This window comes from Panthera pardus, unplaced genomic scaffold (genome assembly GCF_024362965.1).
Source record: "Panthera pardus isolate Hobbes unplaced genomic scaffold, ASM2436296v1 HiC_scaffold_12, whole genome shotgun sequence".
Taxonomy (NCBI): Eukaryota; Metazoa; Chordata; class Mammalia; order Carnivora; family Felidae; genus Panthera; species Panthera pardus.
This window is the reverse complement of record NW_026526677.1, coordinates 106,621,782-106,644,054: the sequence shown is the minus strand read 5'-3', so window position 1 is coordinate 106,644,054 and position 22,273 is coordinate 106,621,782. Positions and strand designations below refer to the sequence as shown.

Genomic DNA, 22,273 nt, shown 5'->3' with positions numbered 1-22,273 from the left:
CAGCACAGAGCCTGACGTGGGGCTCATAGTCCCAGAGCACGAGATCATGACCTGAGCTGAAGTCGGATGCTCAACCAACTGAGCCACCCAGACGCCCCGTAAAGACGTGTCATTTCATATATAGTGTTGGTTCGTTCACCCACACCAACCCCACGGCCAGCAGCGCTTGAGGTCGGGCCTGCCTGGGGCGCGTGCTTTATATGCAAGGCCTTCCTGCGCTTCAGGACACTGGACAGCGCTTGAGCGCCAGGCTGGAGAGCCATTTAAACTGCAAATCCAACAAAAAGCACAAGATGCAGAAGACCCAGCAGTAAATAGTACTTTTCAGGAGCCGTGTTGACAGTAGGAGAGCTTGAAGGAAGAGGCACAGCCTCACTAAGTTCAGCCTCAGCTGGAATGTGCCTCAGGCAACTCCGATTTTCCACCTCTCCTCACACAGGCCCGCCAAACGGCTTTGAACGAGTATGAATTTGGAGGGAACAAATATTTCTTTACCAGGAGGCAGATTTGCAAACACAGAATCTGCCAGTAACGAGGACCACCTGTACATCAGTCTTTCAATAAATATGTATTGTGTTTCTCTGTGCTCTGCTCCTGGAATGATCTACCGCTCAAACATTTATCAAGTCCTGGCCATAGGCCAGGCCCTGTGCAAAACTCAAGTCGTCCAAAGATAAATTTAACTGTGTTCCAGGAAAGGTTTCTGCAGATTTGGGGCTTAGCTGAATCTTCAGTAGTAATGGGTAGGATTTTAACACGTGAAGCTGTGAAGAAAAGGTGTTTTAGAAGAAAAAACCTGTAAGTCACTGGCCATTTTAAACTTGGGTACCCATTAGACACACCTGGGCTATCGCCAGTTCAAAATAAATAAACGACTAGACCTCTCTAGGCATGAGATTCTGGCATCCATATCTTTTAAAACTCCCCAGATGGTTCTAGTGTGCAACCAAATTGAAAGAATCATTGCTTTAAATACTCATGTTTGGGAAGAATATAGGTTATGTGACAGGAAGATCAAATCAATCTGGAAAAGGAATTTTGGCCCAGGTATTGAAATGCTATCAGTTCTTTATTGCATATGTCTTGAGTGCCTGTTGTATGTGGAGCACTTGGCGGGGTACGGGGGATCCATCAGCAAGACCCCAGGAGTCCCTGCCATGCTAGAGTTGACAGACGCTGTTGGCAGCTGTTGAGGGTGATTCACATTCTAAATTTAACTTCTTATAGTATATGGTGATTGGTGTGGAGGAGTCTTGTCAGGGAGGCTCAGAAATCCACATTTAGTATCTAAACGATTACATCTCTCTCTTATGGACTAGAACTCTGTGGAGAAAAATGTTACGGACTCCTGTGCCGACTTCACGCGGCAGCGTCTAACACAACCGTTCGGTTGGCTAGCCTCTCCGTCTTGTTCAGTTTCTTGAACACCAGGACAGTTGGCTGAAGTGAGTAGTGCGGTACTTGGAAGTCACTGGCGTGAGGGCCTTACAGGGCCCTAGCTCCAGCATTTCATTTTCCCATCTTAGAAGAATTGGTATGTCAGCAACTATTTCTGTCATGACTATTAATGAGAATTTCGATGAGAATTTATGAATTCTTCATAAAGAACTTTGGTTGGGTCATAGTTGGTCTGTAGTTACTTTTGTGTCGTTTTCTGCATCCCATGCTTTTCTCTCTCCAGTTCCTTTCTACTCCGTTCACTCTTACACACTCTTCTGGGCCATTCGTAAGATCAGACCTTATGACAGAGCTTTCTTTTAATTCTGTCTGATAGTTATTCTTTATAGCCTGACTCTGTCAGTCTCACCTTTCAACAATGCTCTTGACCAAGCGGTGTTTGAATTAGTTTGCTGCGTGGAATTATTTAACACCTAAAGAACCAGACCCATGTCCGTCCTCCCCTGGGATGCACAGGCTGCAGGTACCGTGTTGTACATGAACGAGTACACAGTGGGTGGAGCGGGGGTAACGGCAGAGACAGTGGCCGATAGGGGCCCCCACAGCATCAGGAGAGAACAGTTCTGACTAGGCTTTGATAATGAGGTTGCAAATATTGTCATTACTGTAAGAGGTAAGGTGTCATCAGGTTGTCCTAATTCGGAGAATGTCTTACCTGTATTTTATATAAAATTCCACACTTTGGGTCAGCCTTTCTTGGGAGTTTCAGTTATATTTAATGTAATTGTGTATTTTAATATGGATGATATCAGATGATTTCTACCTCTTTTAAAATCATTTGTGGTCTTTTATGCCCATGAATTTTCTCTCCCTTTACTCCCTTTTACATTAGCCGCTTTAGGAACCTGTGACGTGAGCATTCAGGATGTCATTTGTATTCACTGAGCTTTTCTAAAATTCCTTGTTCCTTGATTATTTACAAGTTTGATAAGAATTGAAGATCATCTTCTTAAAGTTTTTTTTTTCTATTCATCTTTGAGAGAGAGCAAGAGAGCATGCGAGTGGGGGAGGGGCAGAGAGAGAGGGAGACACAGAATCCGAAGCAGGCTTCAGGCTCTCAGCTGTCAGTACAGAGCCCTATACAGGGCTCAAACTCACAAACGTGAGATCATGACCTGAGCCGAAGTCGGACACCTAACCGAGTAAGGCACCCAGGCATCCCGAAGAGCATCTTTTTAAAGACTTACTGCTTAATGAATTTTCAAAAATACCGAATAAGAAGTTAATACTGGGAAATAATTGAAGCCTTACACTGTGGAGTATGTTGTCACTTAAAATGACTGCAGAAAAATTTTTGCTTTTAGTCTACAGGGAAGAAATAACTGTTTTTTGTGTATTTGCTATTTGTCTCTGAACCCTCTTAGTGATGTAGCACTGAAAGATTGTCAGACCCTTAGAATTTTGATATTGAGGGACATTATCTTCCCTCTTTTAAAAAAAATTTTAACATTCATTTTTGAGAGAGAGAGAGAGAGACAGAGCATGAGGGAGGGAGGGGCAGAGAGCAGGAGACACAGAATCCAAAGCAGGCTTCAGGCTCCTAGCCGTCAGCACAGAGCCTGACAAGGGGCTCGGACCCACAAACTGCAAGATCACGACCTGAGCCGAAGTTGGAAGGTTAACTGACTGAGCCGCTCAGGCGCCCCTTATCTTCCCTCTTATTACAGGACTTTTTCTTCTGTAGAACTTTTTTTTTTAAGTTTATTCTGAGAGCGAGCATGCCCGTGCATATGGGAGGGAGAGGCAGAGAGACAGAGAATCCCAAGTACAGGGCTCAGTCTCATAAACCGTGAGATCATGACCTGTGCCGAAATCAAGAGTCAGATGCTTAACCAACTGAGCCACCCAGGTGTCGCAGAATTGTTTCTTTTTTAAAAAAAACTTTCCCATTATATGTGTTTTAACAGTAGTCTGATCAGAGTTAATTTACCTAAGTCTTCTTACCATTTTTTGTTCCCCTTAATAGCTCTTGATAGCAAAAGCTTTTGTTGAGTGTGGTTTGAGGGGGTGTTTTTCCTGCCTTAGTTCTGAACCAAGTGAGAAATAGACAAAGGAGCCAGACAGATGGACATCAAAATAGCCTTTTTTTTGGTGGAACCATGGCAGAGCCCAGCTTGGAGGGCTTGATAACCTTGAACGTCCAGACTAGAAAGCTTTAACCACCCAGTCTTGGGCAGTGCTGGGGAGCAAGGCAGCCGTGTACTCTCTGTCCATGGGCAGATGCCCAGGGGAAAAGGGCAGAGGAAGGGGCCAGGCTTTGCTTGCAAAATTCTTCTTCCCAGACTCCCCCACCAGATCAGTCCTCCTCCAGTGAGGAGGCAGAGGCCAGATGGAGTGCTGTACCCAAGGAGGCCACTGTAGTTGGGAAGTTGAAGCCAGAGCAGGAGACGCCAGGAAAAGACCTCTCATCACAGAGAGGCTGATGTGCCCTCAAGCCACCGCTGCCTTGGATGTTGACAGCAGCCTCAGTGGCAGAACCAGGGCTACAGGAACACTGCAAAGAGCTGAGGGCTCTTGGAGAAGCTCACCCTGTCATGAAAGAGAAATAAAACTCGCCCACAAGCACTTTCGTTCACATGCTGGTACCTGATTGATTTTGCTTCATTCTCTTACCCTGTGTGTGTAGATTAGGTTTTTGTAGGTTGGTTATTTTGTTTCTTAGTTTAATTCTCAAAAATTAGAGAAGAGTTTTGGCTGAAATTTTAACCTTTGAACCTTTGGGAGACAGTTGGGAAAATGTGACATGGTAATTTCACTTCCACGGTGTTACTGTTAGGATCAAGGAAGATCGTGTACTTTGGGAAACAAATCCACATTAGGGGGAAGGTACTGGGAAGCGGCCTTGTATCACCAGTGATAAAGAGAATTGATTTCCAGACATCAGCATCAGAGCCCACGTGTTCACATTCAGACTTGAGCAAACAAGGTCCTAACATTAGACACCCCCTTGGCATTGACAGATTTCAGCGTGCTCCCCAAATTACAAATGACACCTGCCTTGTTTTTTCCTGTCTTAGCCGCAGGCCTGCTCAGCCCTGGTTTGCGACGCCCCGGAGAGAGCCCAGTGCAGCTGTTTGTATTGGCTTTGGGGTGGGGCGTGGTGTGGCGGGAGGGGGGGGTGGCGGGCAAGTGGACCAGGCAGGGCCTATGACTAAGAAAGCCAGACGGGCTTTTCACCTACAGATGTTTTAATGTGCTTAACATTATCCAATACTAGCAACCAAGATAGTCTAAATACCCCAGCAGGATCTGATTAGCTTTTTCAGATCACTGCCTTTATTTGCTGTTTGCAAAAAAGCTTAATCCAGTGCTAGAGATCAGGCTCCCTGCTGAGCCCTTGGGTAGTTTTCTCTCATTCTTTGTGTTCACAGTGGCAGGAATTAGTGAGAAGATTCCTCCTCCTCCTCCTGAATTAAAGCTATAAAGTAGTAACTATAGTAGCAGGGGATAAAGAGAAGAAAGGAAACCCAGGGGAAAAGAGAGGACTTTCTATTCATACTAAAGAGTTTCCTTTTTATACACACAAAAAAGTTTTAATATGAATTCATAAATATTGACCTGTCTCTCTGAGTGCCTAGCTTAGGTTTTATTAGGGTTTAGTTGTAACTACTTTGCTTTTGTGTGTGTTATATTTTTTGTTTTTTATTTTGCTAAATCAAACTCCCATTTTACCAAAAGAAGTACATTTGCTAACCATCCTACTGGCCTTGATTTATGTTTCTTACTCCTTTTGCTCATGAAATTTTAAAGAGAAATACCACCACGTCACTTTTAAAAAAATTTTTAACTTTCTTCACTTCTGTGACATTCATATGCTTACCCAAGACATAAAGTCTAAACTCTGTGTAATTTACCTTATAACTTGCAGTAAACTACGTTAGAGATGCTTTATCTTTAATGCGCTTACAACATTAGACCATAGGCTCACCTCACTGCAGAAACATTACCGTAAATAACCCTTGGCAGAAAAAGAATGGTTTCTGCTTTAGACCTAATAATTACATTTAGTTAGAAAATATTTCCACAGATTTTGAACTTTTCTAACATTCGGGAATGATATACCTTAATAAAATAGTAAACTCTTTTGAGAAAAAATATAGACAGTGATCTAAAGTATACTCTGCGTTTTTATTTTATTTCTGATAACAGGACTTTTCTAGGCTTCTGGTAGGCGTAAGGAATGTTTTCTTCAGTGAGGTAACTGAAAATTTGTAACTGTATGGAGTAGGCCTTCCTCTTAGGTTGTAAATAGAGAAAATCTCATTGACACTTGAGTGGACACAGTAAGGGCGTGGCCAGGAGTCCCAACTGGCACTTTTCCCCCACGTATTCACAAATGACCCTAACGGAGAGCAGCTCCGGTATTTGTGATCGGTTTCTATCGTTAGGGGTGCTTTTACCAAATTTTACATCTTGGCTCTCATAATGATACAATGATAAATCCTAGGCTGTGCATAATTCAGCCTGTATCAGAAAGTCGAGTTTTAGTAGCAGCTCCTGCTTCACCTGGAGGAGAGTGCAAAGTGGGTGCGTGCTTGTGTGGGCGGGTGGGGGCGCGAGTTCACAAAAGTAGGTGGTGCGTCGGAGGTAGGTTTCCTTTAGCAGGGGAGTATTTTCACAGCACCTGAGGGGTTTTAAATTTTGGTTGAACTTCTTTCATTGAGGCCACTCAGGACGAAACTGCAGCCCTCAGAAGCAGGTAGTGGTAGCATTGTAAGTACTACATTCTGGAAGTTGGAAATAAATCTGGGGTAACAAGCTTCCTCCCTGAGGAGGTCCATTTTGGTAATTCTTCCCCCCATATTTCTTCTTCATAAAGTTAACTTGTTCCTGAGCTGGAATTTGAGCTGAAATACAAATCCCTTTAACAGGTATGATAATGTTGTATATTAGAACATAATGAAAGCTTTTATTTAATGAGACGAGTGAGTGGAATCCGTAATAAAAGAGTTTTACGTGGCGTTGCACATGTGTAAGGTGAGCCGTGCTAGCGATTTTAGGCTGAACGTAAGCAGTTTTGTCTAAATGTACAGTTTGGATGACACATTTGGCACACAGTTGGACCACACTCGTTTCGTCTTCCCACACTACAGGACTAGTGAACTCACTTTTTAAAATTCTGTTTGTAAGCTCTTATCGCTCCCCCTCCCTGTTTTGTCTTTTTATTGCCTTGCAACAAACGAACCAATACCTAAAAATATTTTGGATTTCCCGGTGTTTCCAGGGAAATCGTTTGACTGTAGCCTTCTGTCTCATTTCACTAGTCACTCATTTATTAAAGAAAGGGATTACTGCAGTAGGGAATCGCTACTTTGACACACTTCATTTTCTTTATTTCTCAAAACCCCAAAGCTAATAGACTGGAGTGGAGCCTCAACTTTTTGGAAACATGCAACTCTGACTACTTGAAAATAGAATTCGTTTCTTTGTTTGGTGCATGAAAAGCAAGGAGGAAAAGCCGAAGGCCGCCCAAGCCAGGTGTTTCTTGTTGGCAGCCTGCTGCCTAATGACTCGGCTCCCAAAGAGCAGCTGCCGGCGAGTGGCCTTTGTCTGGCCTATTGTTGCCCGCACACCCCTCGTTAATACACACGCTGCCCGGGGCAGGCCCCGGGAATGACATCAACTCGCTTATCGTAGGAACCTGCGAACCTGACGCAGGGAGCCGAGCTTGGCCCGCATCTGCCCAACTAATTGTGAGCTCCCGCGCCGTGATTGGCTGTCCCTCCACTCGGTAATCGGTTCAGCAAAGACATTGCCATTGCATCTGTCCAACCATTCATTGTTCTTCCTGGCTGCCTGCACGTCTGCGGCTACCACTGTGTTAAGGAGTTCCCGCTGAAGCTGCTGCAGAAACGTCTTTGTATTTTCCTGCCGCCGTGAGTATCTGCGCTACTTAATGCCTGCCTTCCAAGTTCAACTTGGCTGAATACCGAGAGTATTGAACTTTGTAAAAGAGAGAATACGCCTCAAACGAAAGCCTACAGATTATTACGGAGTGCCAAAATACAAGATCATTCTCTCTGTAAAATACGTGCAGCAGATTTTTTACAGGTTTATCTTCTGGAGTCCGATCAGTCATTACAGCCTCACGAACCTTTGCAAGGCGCTGCGCATGGCACGTGATCATTCGGTACTTAAAGATAAGTGATGATCACATGTTCTGATATTTTGACAAACAGTGAATTAGGATTTTATCTTGTCACATTCTTAGGTTCTTTAAAGTGTCACTGTCAGACTTAGGTGCTCTAAGCTGATAGTAAGATATGATCGATTTTCCTACTGTCGTAAAAATCTAGCTTGGGGAGATGGACCGATGCACAGGTAGATGTTTCAGACAGCTTGCTGTAAATACAATGACTAAGTGTTCACCTGCTCTGTCAGCGGTTTTTGATAGCAACATAGAGTTCTGATTTCTCCCATCTCTTTTTCCCTGCAGTGGTTTCAAACATTAGGCTGAAGATGTCGTTCCAATAACTATTGCTTTCGCGAGTTGTGTAATGGGGAAAAGAGGAGGAGACAAAGACTTTCATCTATCAGTTGGGAGGGAAAGAGAGAGCATAAAGGGTTAAAAAGAGGTTTTCCTTTCTACCACATGCCCTATTGTGTGAACATATGCAGGAGTCTATTGAAAGTTTTCAGAAGATGGGCAGGCCACCAGTTGCTGGTCTCCTGCCGTTCCAGTAGACATCTGCTGCCCCAGAGCATTAAGCAATCTGTTGAAAGGGACATCCTTCCTTTGTTAGCTAGAGGGATGCGGACAACAGCACTCACTGAAATACAATGGTAATTAAATACACAGAGACTACAGCAGTAGGTATTTATTACATATTCATTATTTTATTTTCATTGTTCTCATAGTATTACCATTTGGATAACAACCAGAACCCACTTTATGGCATTGTAACTTTACATTACAAACAAATAAGTTGATTTAACAACTTTGTGGTCTAATATTCCGGATCTGTGAGGCTCTTTAGAATAAAAAAACAAAAACAAAAACAAAAACTTTTTTACTGGATTTGAGGTGAAGGATTATCCAAGTCATCTAATGAGAACTTTCAAAGATCTCACCAAATGGGGGAATTCGTGTGTATACAACACATTTCTAGTAAATAACCGTTCTATTATAAACCTACTTTCAGCTAATAGAAAGTTTCTTTTTGACAATTAAAATAGTTACACTTCATCATCTACAAAATTCGCATGAAAATTTGGTTACTTTTCAACAAATAGTATTATTTGATTTTTAATCTATTAGGCCTTTGGCAAAGAAAATTATTTCTGTGTCCAGTATAGTATCTGGACGGAAGCTATAGCTTTGTAAGTGTAGAAATCTGTGTTCAGACCATTATATTTTTGCCCAGTGCTTTTTGTATTCATGAATATAGTGTGTAAAGGCCAATTACAACAGATTCCTGATATAAAGCTTAAAAGTTAAGCCATATTTTTTGTAGTTTTTTGATAATGATGGGAGTATAAACGCTGACCTGTTTTATGTGTGAAATTTTGTCGACATTGCTTCTTCATGAACTGGGGGAAATTAGCCTTATTGGTTAATAGTTGATGAAAGGTGGTTTACATATGTTTGCATTTGAGTACATGCAAACCTTAAAAGTCTAATAAGCAATTTAGAGTTAAGGAGAAAAGTATTTTCTGTCTTACATGTAATAAGAAATGTGATGTTATTGAAGTCTTTGCTGTCTTTTTCAACATTACGTTGATAATTTTGAAGGCCCTGAACGAGAGTAAAGACGCTTTACTGTTCTTTGTCCTAAGATTTCTTGTAATAATTCCTTTAAGTTTTGCACATGACATGAACAAGTACTGCAGCCTATGAAAATATTTTTTCAGCTTTTAAATCTTAAGACTAGCCTTTAATATTTTATTGAATGATTTCAAGATCATTTGTGAAAAAAATTTTAACTGCCATATTAAGTCAGGGCAGTCTTTTACTAATTACGAATGGGTAAGGAAGCATTTCAGAGATGAAAGTTTTAAAAACCAAATGTTTGCCATTTGATCGGTACAAATAAGGCTGCTTCAGATTTGGATTATGCAGTGAAGAAAATCTGTGTGGCTTATAGGCCTGGTAACAACTCCTTTGCCCTTATTCTTACTGTTTCATATTTAGTCTGTTGATTGACAGGAACTAAAAATTATTTAACTGCTTGTTTAGGGAAGATGACGTTGGAAAACTCTGAAGTAACCAGTTGAAATATAGAACATGAAGAGAGAGGCCTGTCACTGTGGAAAAAAAGGTTCAGTGAGAATATTTGAAAAGAAAAAACTGTTTTGCCTAACAACATAAAATGTTAGTTTTTTTTTTAAAGTAGGGGAGATCAAGCTTACTTTTATCCTTAGTGTTAAAAATCGTGTTAGCCCAGTTATCGTAAACTTTTTAAATAGGATATATAAATCACATGAGTGATTATAAGTTAAAGGTGTGTGGTATTCACTACATTTGTATACAGTTGCGTTTTCTGTGGTTTAATATTATAAAAAGTAAACTATTGGCAATCTCATTTTTTTCTCCCTATTTTATCATTATAGCTGTAGAATAAAATTTAATAGTAGAGCAGTTTTACATTGTGTCATGAACACTTTTTTAGATTAGACTGAAGTGATATAGAAAGATTTAAATATTTGTTTAGGGTGGATCATTTATGGTTTAAAAATCTTTACAGTATTGGGTTTCATTTCTTTGGAAAATGGGAAAATTCAGAATAATTTCACTTACTCTTTAAACATAACATTTCATTTCCCTGTTCCCCAGTGGCTGTGTTTTTGATAAAGTATTCATCTTTTCTGAAACTGTCCCAAAGGAGGACACTACTGCTCAATATTAAAATAATATCTCCTACTTCAAGTCGGGGATTGGGTCAGTGAGTCATTACCATGAAGAATTATCCCACAACAGCGCTTGTGCAGAACCCAAACTTTTCGGGGGAGATCAGCAGCGTGGCCCATTAAATACACTTCCTGTAGTCAGAACAGATTGCGGGGTTTACAGAACAATGATGTGGGAGCTTCCAGATTGGCCTGGCAGCTGCATTGTTCTCGGAGGGTAAACCAGACGCACTTAAGTCCCAGTCTCTTTTATAGGCTTTTGTTCATACCAAATTATTCTTTGACTGTGCTAGCATTCATGATGGCATGTTAAAAGAGTGCAGCTTAGCAACCAGCTTCTGGTTGCCAGGCAGCCCAGCTTCCAATAGGGTTTTCCTTGTTCGAGATACTTTTGGTGGGAGCTCTGCGAAGGCCACGGTGCAGATTTTTCTTTTAACTGTATCCCTTCATTAGGATTCTGTTGTGATTTGTTACTTGCATTATGGTGTCAGTATATTACAGTAGTTAATAAATCACTGGGTGTAAAGATGTGCTTTCAGAATCCCTTCCTTTAATTCTAAATAATTGGGCTCGTGCATATCCATATTAATAGAAAAAAAATGAAATAGATACGGCTCAGAGCTCTCCTAAAGAGTGTTTCTTTTTATCAGTTGTGCCGTCCCAGGCCAGGAGAACTTGATGTTCCTTTAAGACGAATGAACGCTCTATTAATAGAACAGCGTTATCTGTCTTCTCGAGGGATAAAACCCGGAGAAACTCCTGTAGAAGTGTGTAGGAGTTCCACACGGAAGAAATGTGAAGTGTGTGGTTATCAAGCTAAAGATTCCATGTTCTGTTCTCTAGTATTTACCATACTTAATAGAATTTATTTCATTATGTGGAAATACTTCACTCTCTAATAAGTTCACCAAGTATGCATTCAGATGTTTGACTTCTTAGAAGAACACTTAGCATTTTTCTCTTAACATTTATATAATAGCTCCTTTCTAGTGTAAATAAGATGTTGAAGAGCTTTAGAATAAAATGTTTTTTACAATTTTCTTTTTTAGATTACTTAAATAGGTGTTTTATGACAGTCTCAAATTCACCTACCCCTGCCTTACTAATCTCCCAGATGGAACACTGGAATTGCCTTAATAAGTAAATTTACAGCCCTTGCACTGAAGCACAAGAACAGATAATTTTATTTTGCTAACCTGTTCCTGGTAGAGAAATAACAATGATTCCCAATAGACTTTGAGGAAAACTAGTAAAACAGCAAAAGCATTTTAAACAGTAAAGCATTCCTGGGGGTGGCAGGGGAGGGAGTAGCAGAAAGGATGACTTTTTAGCGAAACGTAGATAATGGTGAACTAATTATCTGATATAATACAGGGAGATATTTTCTTCTGTAAAATGCAGGAAATTAAGATAACGGTCAGTGTACTTAACTGTATGCTGCTAATTTTATGAGAACGATTTCATTTCTGCGCTTTCTAGCAATGTGCACAGAATAAAAAAGAGCTCTTTTCCCCTGGAGTGAAGTAGATGGTAGTGTCCTTGACAGTAAGGGTGGCGTGTCATTAAGATTTGTATTCGTTACTATGTTCAGTAGTCACAAAATAAAGATTGTTAGGACAAAACTGTTCATCTCCTAAACGGAGTAGAATTCACTCTGTAATTATTTCATTCTTTGTTGGCCGTTGTACAATTGTGCTTTTACAGCACACCACGTAAATTTTTTCTGAAATGTCTTTAGGTTGACATAAAGTCAACCTAAAGTCGTTAAGCTTGATCCAAATTAACGTCAATTTTTCAATTACAGTAAAGTTAATATTTTCCTTTCTCTCCGTATGGCTTTCTCTTTAATCTTTACAGATGTTTATGAACTCTTTTAGAGAACTTGTACAGAACCTATCCTGGTATATCTAAAACATGCTTTTGGGTAATGTTCTAGGTGTCGCTCTGGAAACATTGGTCTTTCTGACAGTGGAAAGATCTCTTCCGTGATGGTCGAGAAGCATCATGACACAGTGGGCGAAGCATGGGTTTGGGAGTCGGGCAAAACTGGGTAAAAAAAAAAACCCAGCTCCACTGGTTATTTTCTTTGTCACCTCAGAGGGATCGCATGGCATTCTAATTCCTAACTTCTTCATCTGAAAAACGGGGCATGATGCCATCTTGGGCAAAGGTGTTCCGCGGGATGAGAAGATGTAGGTAACTGCAAAGTAGGTATTCAGTATAGTTTGGTAATAAATAATCTTTCAACTTCTTCACTGAAACAGGAATGAAACTGTACATAAGAGATTCTAAATATTTTGCATTTTTTCTCTAGGAATACGGGGTGCTTTGCATTCAGGAATACAGAAAAAATAGCAAAGTGGAGTCAAGTACACATAACAGCTTCATGGGCTTGAAGGATCATCTGGGGCATGACCTAGGCCACCTTTATGTGGAGAGCACTGACCCACATTTAAGTACATCTGTACCTTGGTCAATGGTGGAAAAGCCAACAATGGATAAAGTTAATTCCGGGAAGGAAGAGAAAGAGGTGTCTGAAGAGAATGTGAGCTCTGGTGACTCTGAAGAAAGCACAAATTCCGATAACGAGTCAGACCAGTCGAGAAGCATTTCAGCAGAGCCATGCTTATTAACCAAGACTCACAGACAACTGTGTAGGTCTCCCTGCTTAGAGCCTCACATACTCAAACGCAGTGACATTTTGCAAGACTTTAAACCTGAGGAGTCCCAGACTACCTCCAAGGAAGTGAAGAAACCCCCCGATGTGGTGCGAGAATACCAAACAAAACTAGAGTTTGCACTGAAGTTAGGCTATTCTGAAGAACAGGTTCAGCTTGTGCTCAATAAACTCGGTACCGATGCTTTAATCAATGACATCTTGGGAGAGCTCGTCAAGCTTGGAAACAAAAGTGAGGCCGAACAGACGGTTAGTACGGTCAACAGTCTCACACGGGAAGCGCCTTCCCTGGAGTCTCAGCGGTCGGACTCTCCGATGCAAGAGCTCGTGGCGGATGACGGGGAGAACCTGAGACCCGTAGTCATCGATGGCAGCAATGTGGCCATGAGGTAAGTGCCAAAGTCTTCACTGGGTATTACTAAACCATCTTTGAGAGGTGTTCCTAGTGTCGTGACCAATTTCTCTTCTAATAGTCACTGAAGTCAAGGTTATTCTGCATCCCCACGTTAGCTTATGTATTTTTTGAAAAATTTTTAATGTTTTTATTTTTGAGAGAGAGAGAGAGCAGGGGAGGGGCAGAGAGTGGGGGACACAGAATCCAAAGCAGGCTCCAGGCTCTGAGCTGTCAGCACAGAGACTGACGTGGGGCTCGAACTTGTGAACCAGGAGATCACGACCTAGGCTGAGGTCGGCCGCTCAAGCGGCTGAGCCACCCAGGTGCCCCTAGCTTACATATTTGGAATCGCATCTCTTTCACTTTTCTTCCTCCCAGCTGCCAGGGGGCTCTGCCAGTTCTCCTCCCGTTCATCCTTAGATACAGACCCTCTTTCCCCAGATACATGTCTTTTTGTTCCTCATCCGGCTAAATTACTGTGCCATAGAAATCCATGTATATTCCTGGTTGAGTGTTGACCACTAGTTTTAAACGAAGAACTTGACTGTGATAATATTCAACAATTTTGGAATCAGATAAACAGTCTATTTCTAGGTGAAGTCAAATAATCCTAGGGGAAAACACCAATTCCTTCAGAAAACTGTTTATATTGATTTGGGAACAAATCAAAGTTAGAGTTTCAAATTTTTTTGTTTCACTTAAGGAATGTAAATTCAAAAATAATTCCTTACAAGCTGGGGATAAAAAAGCCAAAGCGAAACTTCTAATGAAATTCTTTCTATGAATTTTAAGAACTCAAAATTTTAAGTGCATCTAAATTCAATTAGTATAAAGTAAATAACCCCCAATGTTCAGAACACTATGAGGCTTATAAAGATGTGTAAAGGCATTGATTCTTTCAGAGAGCTTAGCATTTCACACATGGTTTCTTAAAAAGTGATCTGAGGATACCACAGAATCGTCGCAGAACTTATTAGAAATGCACATACTAGACCAGTGCTGTTCATTGGAAATGCACTGTGAGGCATGTGCATCATTTAAAATTTTCTAGTACCTACACTGAACAGTTAAACAGGTAAAATTAACATGGATGATATATTTTATCTAGGCTTATAGACCCCAAATATCCTTTCAACATGTCATTGATAACGTTATTATTAGGTATTTCGCCTTACTGTTTTGATACTAAGTCGTAAAGTTGGCTATCTTACACTCACAGCACGTCGCCGTTCAGACGAGCCTTACTTCAAGTCCTCAAGGGCCACCTGGAGCTGGTGGCCACCATACTGGGCCGTGTAACTCTAGAGACCTGCCAGCTCTCCACGCGGACTGCCCAAGTCCAGACCCAGGTGCAACTCACACATCTCCTTGTGTAACGAGTATGCCAGCTACCAAGAATGTGTACTGACATTTGAGAAGCACTGTTTTTAGCGGGTGAGGGTGAGGACTTACACACAGGGTATGAGAAGGACCAGTTTGTAAGCCTCAAGATAACCTTCTCAGGTAGGACCAGCATTATCTTTCTTTCAGTTATAAGCCAATGAGACTTGCAGGATTTGCGTTGCTCCTCCCAGGTAAAGCATAATTCAAACCCATGTATACCTGACTTCGAAGTCTGTACACTTTTTTTCGGATAATGAGAGATAAAAACAAGTTGAAAAGGTTCAAGTCAGACCTTCTAAGGCCTTGAGTGCCAAGCGAGAGAATTTAAACTTGACCCTAATCCAAAGATAATTGAAGATTTTTGAGAAGAGGACTATAAGAGTACAGTTGTGCCTTAGACTGATACCCTAGCAGTGATGTTTAAAGTGGATCATAGGGACACCTGGCTCAGTTGGTTAAGCATCCAACTGCAGTCGCTTCTCGGCCTTTTGGCTAAGGTCAAGTGTAGTGTCCAACTTCAGCTCAGGTCATGATCTCACGGTTCGTGGGCTCTAGGTCTGTTTCGGGCTCTGCGCTGACAACACGGAGCCTGCTTGGGAGTCTCTCCCTCTCCCTCTCCTTCTGTCCTTCCCTGATTCCCACTTTCTCTCAAAATAAATAAACTGGAAAAAAAAGAAAGTGGATTATAGGAGGTAGATCAATTTGGGTGCAAAAAACCCTTTCTAATGGGATAAAGAGGGCCTAAAGTGGCATAGAAGTATGAAGTGTACGTACGGCCTTGAGAAGTCTTTCAGTAAAATAACCTACTGTTTAATCTTTCCCGAATGAGGTTTTTTTTTTTTTCCTTGTAAAAATCCAGAACTAGCGAACAATTACTTTAGCAGAGTGATCATTTGTAAGGTCTAAACATCATGGAATCTCCAGGGGAGAGCCTAACGAAGGAAGGTTCTGGAGGGTCACCTGTAACTATAGCCAGATATGACAATCACCAGGGCAAGTCTTGGGCTCTACGCTTGGAGAATCTGAAGGAACGGGGCTGTGGTAGAGCCCACATGATCATGTATTTTTGAAGGGTGAAGGTATTTCGGATGTGTAGCCATTGTCAAAAATCACTTAGCATGAAATGTGCATATTTACAGATCAGGAAGCAGAAGAAAGTGGTAGTTCAGGGAAAGAGTAGTGTGAAAAGCACAAATGTTAGAAAAAAGTAAAATGCTAGAAAAACCAAGGATGTACAAATGCCGTCAAACTCGAAGAAGAGCAGGCTTTAAGGAGAGAGATTAGAGGACACGACAGCCAGGAAGTCACTGTCTTCAGGAATGCCATGTGGCATTAAAGATGGAAGCCCGGTTACAGGGATGCCAAGAAAAGAAGCAATGGGGGTGTCTGGCTGGCTCAGTCAGTAGAGCACGTGACTCTTGGTCTCAGGGTTGTGACTTCAAGCCCAACAGTGGGCATAGAGCCTACTTGAAAAAAGAAAAAGGAAAGAAAGAAAGCAATGAAGAACTACAGCTAGATCAGTATTGTAGAAAGTTGACAGAGGAAGGGGAAAAACAGGATGAAGGAATGTTGGGGCAGGATTTTGTTTCGTTTTCAGTTTAAGAATGAACCTAGATAAGGAGGGGGTGGGAAAGAGAGTCTCCACAGGAGACAAAGACAGTAAGACTAGGACGGTTTGGCCTTCAGACCGAACCAACTGCAATTCTGACGGAGGAAACAAGAAAGGCACAAGTGGAGTATTTGGCGTTAGAGGGGAACGCACTTTTAGAGAGGCGCAAAGGGCATGAGATTTATAAAACCTGGAGCCCGCAGAAATGAATTTCTGAGATGGGTGTCCTTTAGATAAATGATGTCACAGTTGGGTCAGCCTCACATCAACTCATATGACCCAAACCGGCTCCCAATGGAAATGAAAGGTACTTGGATAATGGAAAATTTACGTAAGACTCTAAACTTTACTTCTCCCACATGGTGAAAATTATCCACAGGAAAACTGATTCAAAAATAGATGGCATAATGAAGGCATTTGAACAATCTATTCTTACATAATTATGAAAACAAACGTCTACCCCCACACCCTTTTGGCACCCCCCTGTATCGCTTGCTGTAAAGACGGGACAGTGCAGATTCTGTTCTCCTCTCCGTCATATATTTTAATCTGACACTTAAACGAAAGTGCTTCAGGCATTTCAGGACAGAACAGGTTGACAGGAAATTTTTATTATAGCAGAATTATACTGTCAGTCACAATAAAATGTTGTACCACGTCCATAACTTTGAAAGTGCCAGAACTCATGAAAATTCATAGTAAACTTTCATATTCTGCCATTTATAAGATCTACATAAAGTAAAAAAAGTCATTTAAAAATACATATCTACTTCAGATTCATAATCTTATTTTAACAGAAATGTAGATAGATTTCATCCATGTCATGTCTCATAAAATATAACATGGTTTTACTTTTCAGATTAATTTCCCACTCCTGATAAGTTAAGCAAACCTATTACATAATAAATTCATACGCAAAATAAGTAAATACAAGCATGAGTTAAGAATAGAGTACTATTTTATTTTCTTTCTGATCTCTCAGGCAGAATGATTCCATATATAAGATGAGTATATTTTAGTTTCATTTAAATGCTAGCTATAGAAGTGATAGAAAATGATTAGATAGAAGTTAAAGGTAGAAAAGCCAGGGCATTTTTATTGAAATTGCCAAAGGAGACTTTTAAAAAAATTAGTTCTCGGGGCGCCTGGGTGGCTCAGTCGGTTGAGCGTCCGACTTCAGCTCAGGTCATGATCTCACGGTTGGGGGGGTTCGAGCCCTGCGTCGGGCTCTGTGCTGGCAGCTCAGAGCCTGGAGCCTGCTTCGGAATCTGTGTCTCCCTCTTTCTCTGCCCCTCCCCCGCTCGCATTCTGTCTCTCTCTCGCTCTCTCAAAAATAAATAAAAATTTAAAAATTTGTTTAAATTCGTTCTTTACATACCACTTTTGTGATTCTGAATTGTTAAAACTTTCCAGCCCCACTTTCAGAACTGAAAAAGGGGGAAGTCTTACGGGCTTGTTATTAGACTTAAAGGTAATTAATACCAAGTGCCTGGGATGTAATAGGTGTTCAGTAATTACGCTTATACTGCATTAGCTCTAGATTCTAGATTTCAATCCAGAATATAGTAACTCATGTAATGAATACTTTGTTATCCCAGGGTTTTATTTAAGTGTTTAATAAGCATAGCAATTTAGCAGTCCATTTTGTTCCTATGATTTATAGGAATATTTTAATTTTTGCCTTAATTTTATATCGGTGGTTTTCTGTGATGATTTCTACAGTTTCGTAAAGGAGCCTTGGATCTTAGATCTGGGTGCCTTCAAAGTTACACAGAGACAAGCCGCATAACCAAGATAGACCCCAGAGGTCCCAGGGTTGCAGGGGTCCTACTGTGTTGCCTTGGAGGGAGCATGCTTCTACTTCCCGTTGACCAACATGCTTTATTTTCCTTTATGTTTATTTATTTTGAGAGAGAGAGCGAGAGCACACGTGTGCATGAGCAGGGGAGGGGCAGAGAGAGTGGGAGAGAGTCCCAAGCAGGCTCCATGCTATCAGTGTGAAACCCAGCTCGGGGCTCAAATTCATGAACCGTGAGATCATAACCTGAGCCGAAATCAAGACACTGAACCAACTGAGCCACCCAGGCGCCCCTGATTAATATGCTTTTTAGAATGCGCCACATGGATAGAAGTTCTGGGTAAGTCTGTTGAATAAACAATTCACCAAAAATTGACAGTTAAACCCAGAACTTACTGTAGCATAATTTGTGATACTGTTTCACTGCTAAGTATGGAGGACGTCAGTGTGTTAAAATAGAAAGGTGAACTAAGTTTAGAGAAAGCCCTAAACTTTTGCATATAAAATAGTAAGAATTCAAAACCTGTTGGGTTTCTGAAATATGAAACAGAGTGAAAGTTATATTGAGTGGAGCTGGAGTAATAAATCCTGACAAAAAGTGCGGTTGGTTTTAATTCCTTAAAAAAAGAAAATCCCTCTTTAGTAATTTAGCAAACTGGTCATTCAGTCAATAGGCCTCTTTCCTTAATGGGACAGATACTTGATAATGTAGATATTCCATGAAATGCATGCCTCAGAAATAAAGCATGATTAATATTTATCATATTTCTGAAATTAAATTCTTAGGATACTGTGATTTTCATTTCCTCCAAGTAGCTTTACAACTTTTCAAACCCTGTGATTCCGTTAAACTGGAATCAGCAGAGTTGAATTCGTCTCAGTCCACATGTATCCAGTAGTTTAAATTTTTTTTTTTTTTTACATTTATTTATTTTTGAGAAACAGAGTGAGACAAAGCGTGAGCGGGGGAGGGGCAGAGAGACAAGGAGACACAGAATCTGAAGCAAGCTCCACTCTTTGAGCAAGCGGTCAGCACAGAGCCCGACGCAAGGCTTGAACCCACGAACTGTGAGATCATGACCTGAGCCGAAGTCGGATGCTCACCCGACTGAGCCATGCAGGCGCCCCTGTGTCCAGTAGTTTAAATTCATATTTTTCCTTAAAGAAATCCAGTGCTCTTTTCTTTTACATGTGGCTTAAGTTACCAGGTGACTTGTCCTGTCATTAACGAAGTACAATTCTGAGAACTGTCATGGATGGGAGTATGATTAACTTGGGGTCAGTGTACTTTGATGCCTGAGATTCCTTGATTTCCTTTTTCTTTTTAAAAAAATTTTTTTTTATTTCCTTTTTCTTGAAGTATAATTCACAGACCATGTTATATTAGTTTCAGGTGTACAACATACCGACTTGACAATTCTATATGTTGCTCAGCGTTCACCAGGATAAGTGTAGTCACTGTGCACCGTTATTACGATAATATTGACTGTATTCCCTATGGTGTATTTTTCATTTCCATGACTTATTTATTTTATGTCTGTAAGTTTGTACCTCTGAATCCCCCTTATCTGTTTCACCCGTCCACCACCAGCTTCCCCAGTGGCAACCACCAGTTTGTTCTCTGTATTTAATTGTGTTTTTTTTCTTTTGTTTAGTCGTTTGTTTTGTTCTTAGATTCCACATATAAGGGAAACCATAGGGTATTTGTCTTTCTCAGCCTAACTTACGTCACTTAGCCTAATACTCTCTAAGTCCATCCCTGTTGTCACAAATGGCAAGGTCTCACTCTTTATGACTAAGTGATATGCTTGTGCGTGTGCGTGCGTGTGTGTGTGTGTGTGTGTGTAGGTGTGTAACTATATCTTCTTTATCCATTTAACTCTAGATGAACACTGAGATGGCTTCCTTATCTTGGCTATTGTACATAATGCTGCCATAAACATAGGGCTGCATGTTTCTTTTTGAATTAGTGTTTTCCCTTTCTTTGGGTAAATACCCAGTAGTGCAGTTACTGCATCGTGTGGTGTTTCTATTTTTAATTTATTGAGGAACCTCTCTACTCTTTTCCTCGGTGGGTGCATCAGTTTGCAATCCCACCAACAGTGCACAAGGGTTCCCTTTTCTCGACATCCTTGCTAGTTTGTTTTTTTGGTGTTGAATTGTATGAATTCTTGAGATATTTTGGATATTAACCCTTACCAGACATACCATTTACAAATATCTTCTCCCATTCAGTAGGTTGCCTTTCATTTTGTTCGTTTCTTTTGTGCAAAAACTTACTTGGATGTACTTGCAATAGCTTATTTTTGCTTTTGTTTCCCTTGCCTAAGAAGACATATCTAGAAAAATGTTCCTACAGCTGACGTCAAAAAACTCACTGCCTTTGTTTTCTTCTAGGAGTTTTATGGTTTCAGGTCTTAAATTTAGGTCCTTAATCCATTTTGAGTTTATTTTTTGTGTAAAGAAATATTTACTTTGGAAATATTTTATTTAGAAGTACAAATTTTGGAGTAAGAAAGTGGTCCAATTTCCTTCTTTTGCATGTAGCCATCCAGTTTTCCCAGCACCATTTATTGAATGGACTGTCTTTTCCCCATTGTATATTCTCTCCTTCATTATAAATTAACTGACCATGTAGATGTAGGTTTGTTTCTGGGATCTCTAGCCTATTAAATTGATCTGTTTGTGGGCCAGTATTATACTGTTTTGATTCATAGAGCCTTGCAGTATATCTTGAAATCTGGGGTTGTGATATTTCCAGCTGTTCTTCTTTCTCAAGATTGCTTTGGCTACTCAGATTCTTTGGTGGTTCTTTACAAATTTTAGTATTATTCTACTTTTGTGAAAAATGCTACTGGTGTTTGATAGGCCTTGCATTGAATCTATGGATTGCTTTGGATAGAATGGACATGTTAGCAATATTCTTCAAATCCATGAACTTGGTGTATCTTTCCATTTGAATCATCCTTAATTTTTTTTTTTTTTTTAATCAACCTCTTCTAGTTTTGTGAGCATAGGTCTTTCACCTTCTTGGTTAAATTTGTTCCAAGGCATTTTACTCTTTTTGGTGCAGTTGTACATGGAATTGTTTTCTTAAATTCTCTTTCTTCCCCTTTGTTTTTAGTGCATAGAAATGCAACATATTTCTGTGTATTAATTTTGTATCCTGCAACATTACTAAAATTAGCAGTTCTAGTAGTTTTTGGTGCAGTCTTTAGGATTTCCTATGTAGCGTACTAAGTCATCTGCAAAAAGTGATAGTGTTATTTCTTCCTTACCACTTTGAATGCCTTTTATTTCTTGTATTTGTCTGATTACTGTGTCTAGAACTTCCAGTACTATGTTAAATAAAAGCTGATGAGAGTGGACATCACTCTCTTCTTCCTGATTTTAAAGGAAAAGATTTCAGTTTTTCACCATTGAATATGATGTTAGCTTTGGGTTTGTCATATGCAGCCTTTACTATGTTGAGGTATGTTCCCTCTGTACCCACTTTGTTGAGAATTTTTATCATGAATGGATATTGTATTTTATCAAATTGCTTTTTCTGCATTTATTGAGAATATCATGTGATTTTTATTCTTCCTCTTGTTAATATGATATATCATGCTGATTGATTGCAAATATTGGACAACATTGGCATCCCTGGAATAAACCCCACTTGATTGTGATGAATTATTTTTTTTAATGTATTTGTTAATTCAGTTTGATTATATTTTGTTGACAATTTTTGCATCTGTGTTCGCGAGAGGTATTGGCTTATAGTTTTCTTATTTTGTAGAGTCTTTGTCTGGTTTTGGTATTGGGGTAATGCTGGCTTCATAGAACAAATTTGGAAGTTTACCTTCCTCTTCTATTTTTTTGGAATAGTTGAAAAGAGTAAGTATTGACTCTTCTTTAATGTTTAGTAAAATTCACCTGTGAAACTATCTGGTCCTAGACATTTGTTTGTTGGGAGTTTTTTGATTACTGATTCAATTTCATTAATAGTAATCAGTCTGTTCATTGTTTCTTTTCCTTCCTGATTCAGTCTTGGAAGATTGTATGTTTCCAGGAATTTATCCATTTTTCTTGGTTATCCAGTTTGTCGGTGTATAATATTTTATG

General features: G+C 40.2%; 1 protein-coding gene across 5 annotated transcripts in view; it reads left to right on the top strand.

Annotated features, from left to right (window-relative positions):
- ZC3H12C (zinc finger CCCH-type containing 12C) overlaps positions 1 to 22,273 on the top strand; it is an 83,824-nt gene that overhangs the window by 21,149 nt on the left and 40,402 nt on the right. For 4 of the 5 annotated variants that reach the window (XM_019469237.2, XM_053900530.1, XM_019469235.2 and 1 more), the window contains exon 2: positions 12,620 to 13,371. In XM_019469237.2, coding sequence (XP_019324782.1) covers positions 12,692 to 13,371 — 680 coding nt within the window. In that variant the 5' untranslated portion in view covers positions 12,620 to 12,691. Of the gene's footprint in view, positions 1 to 6,074; positions 7,335 to 12,619; positions 13,372 to 22,273 lie in introns of those variants that run through there. The other variant, XM_019469236.2, reaches the window with a different exon arrangement.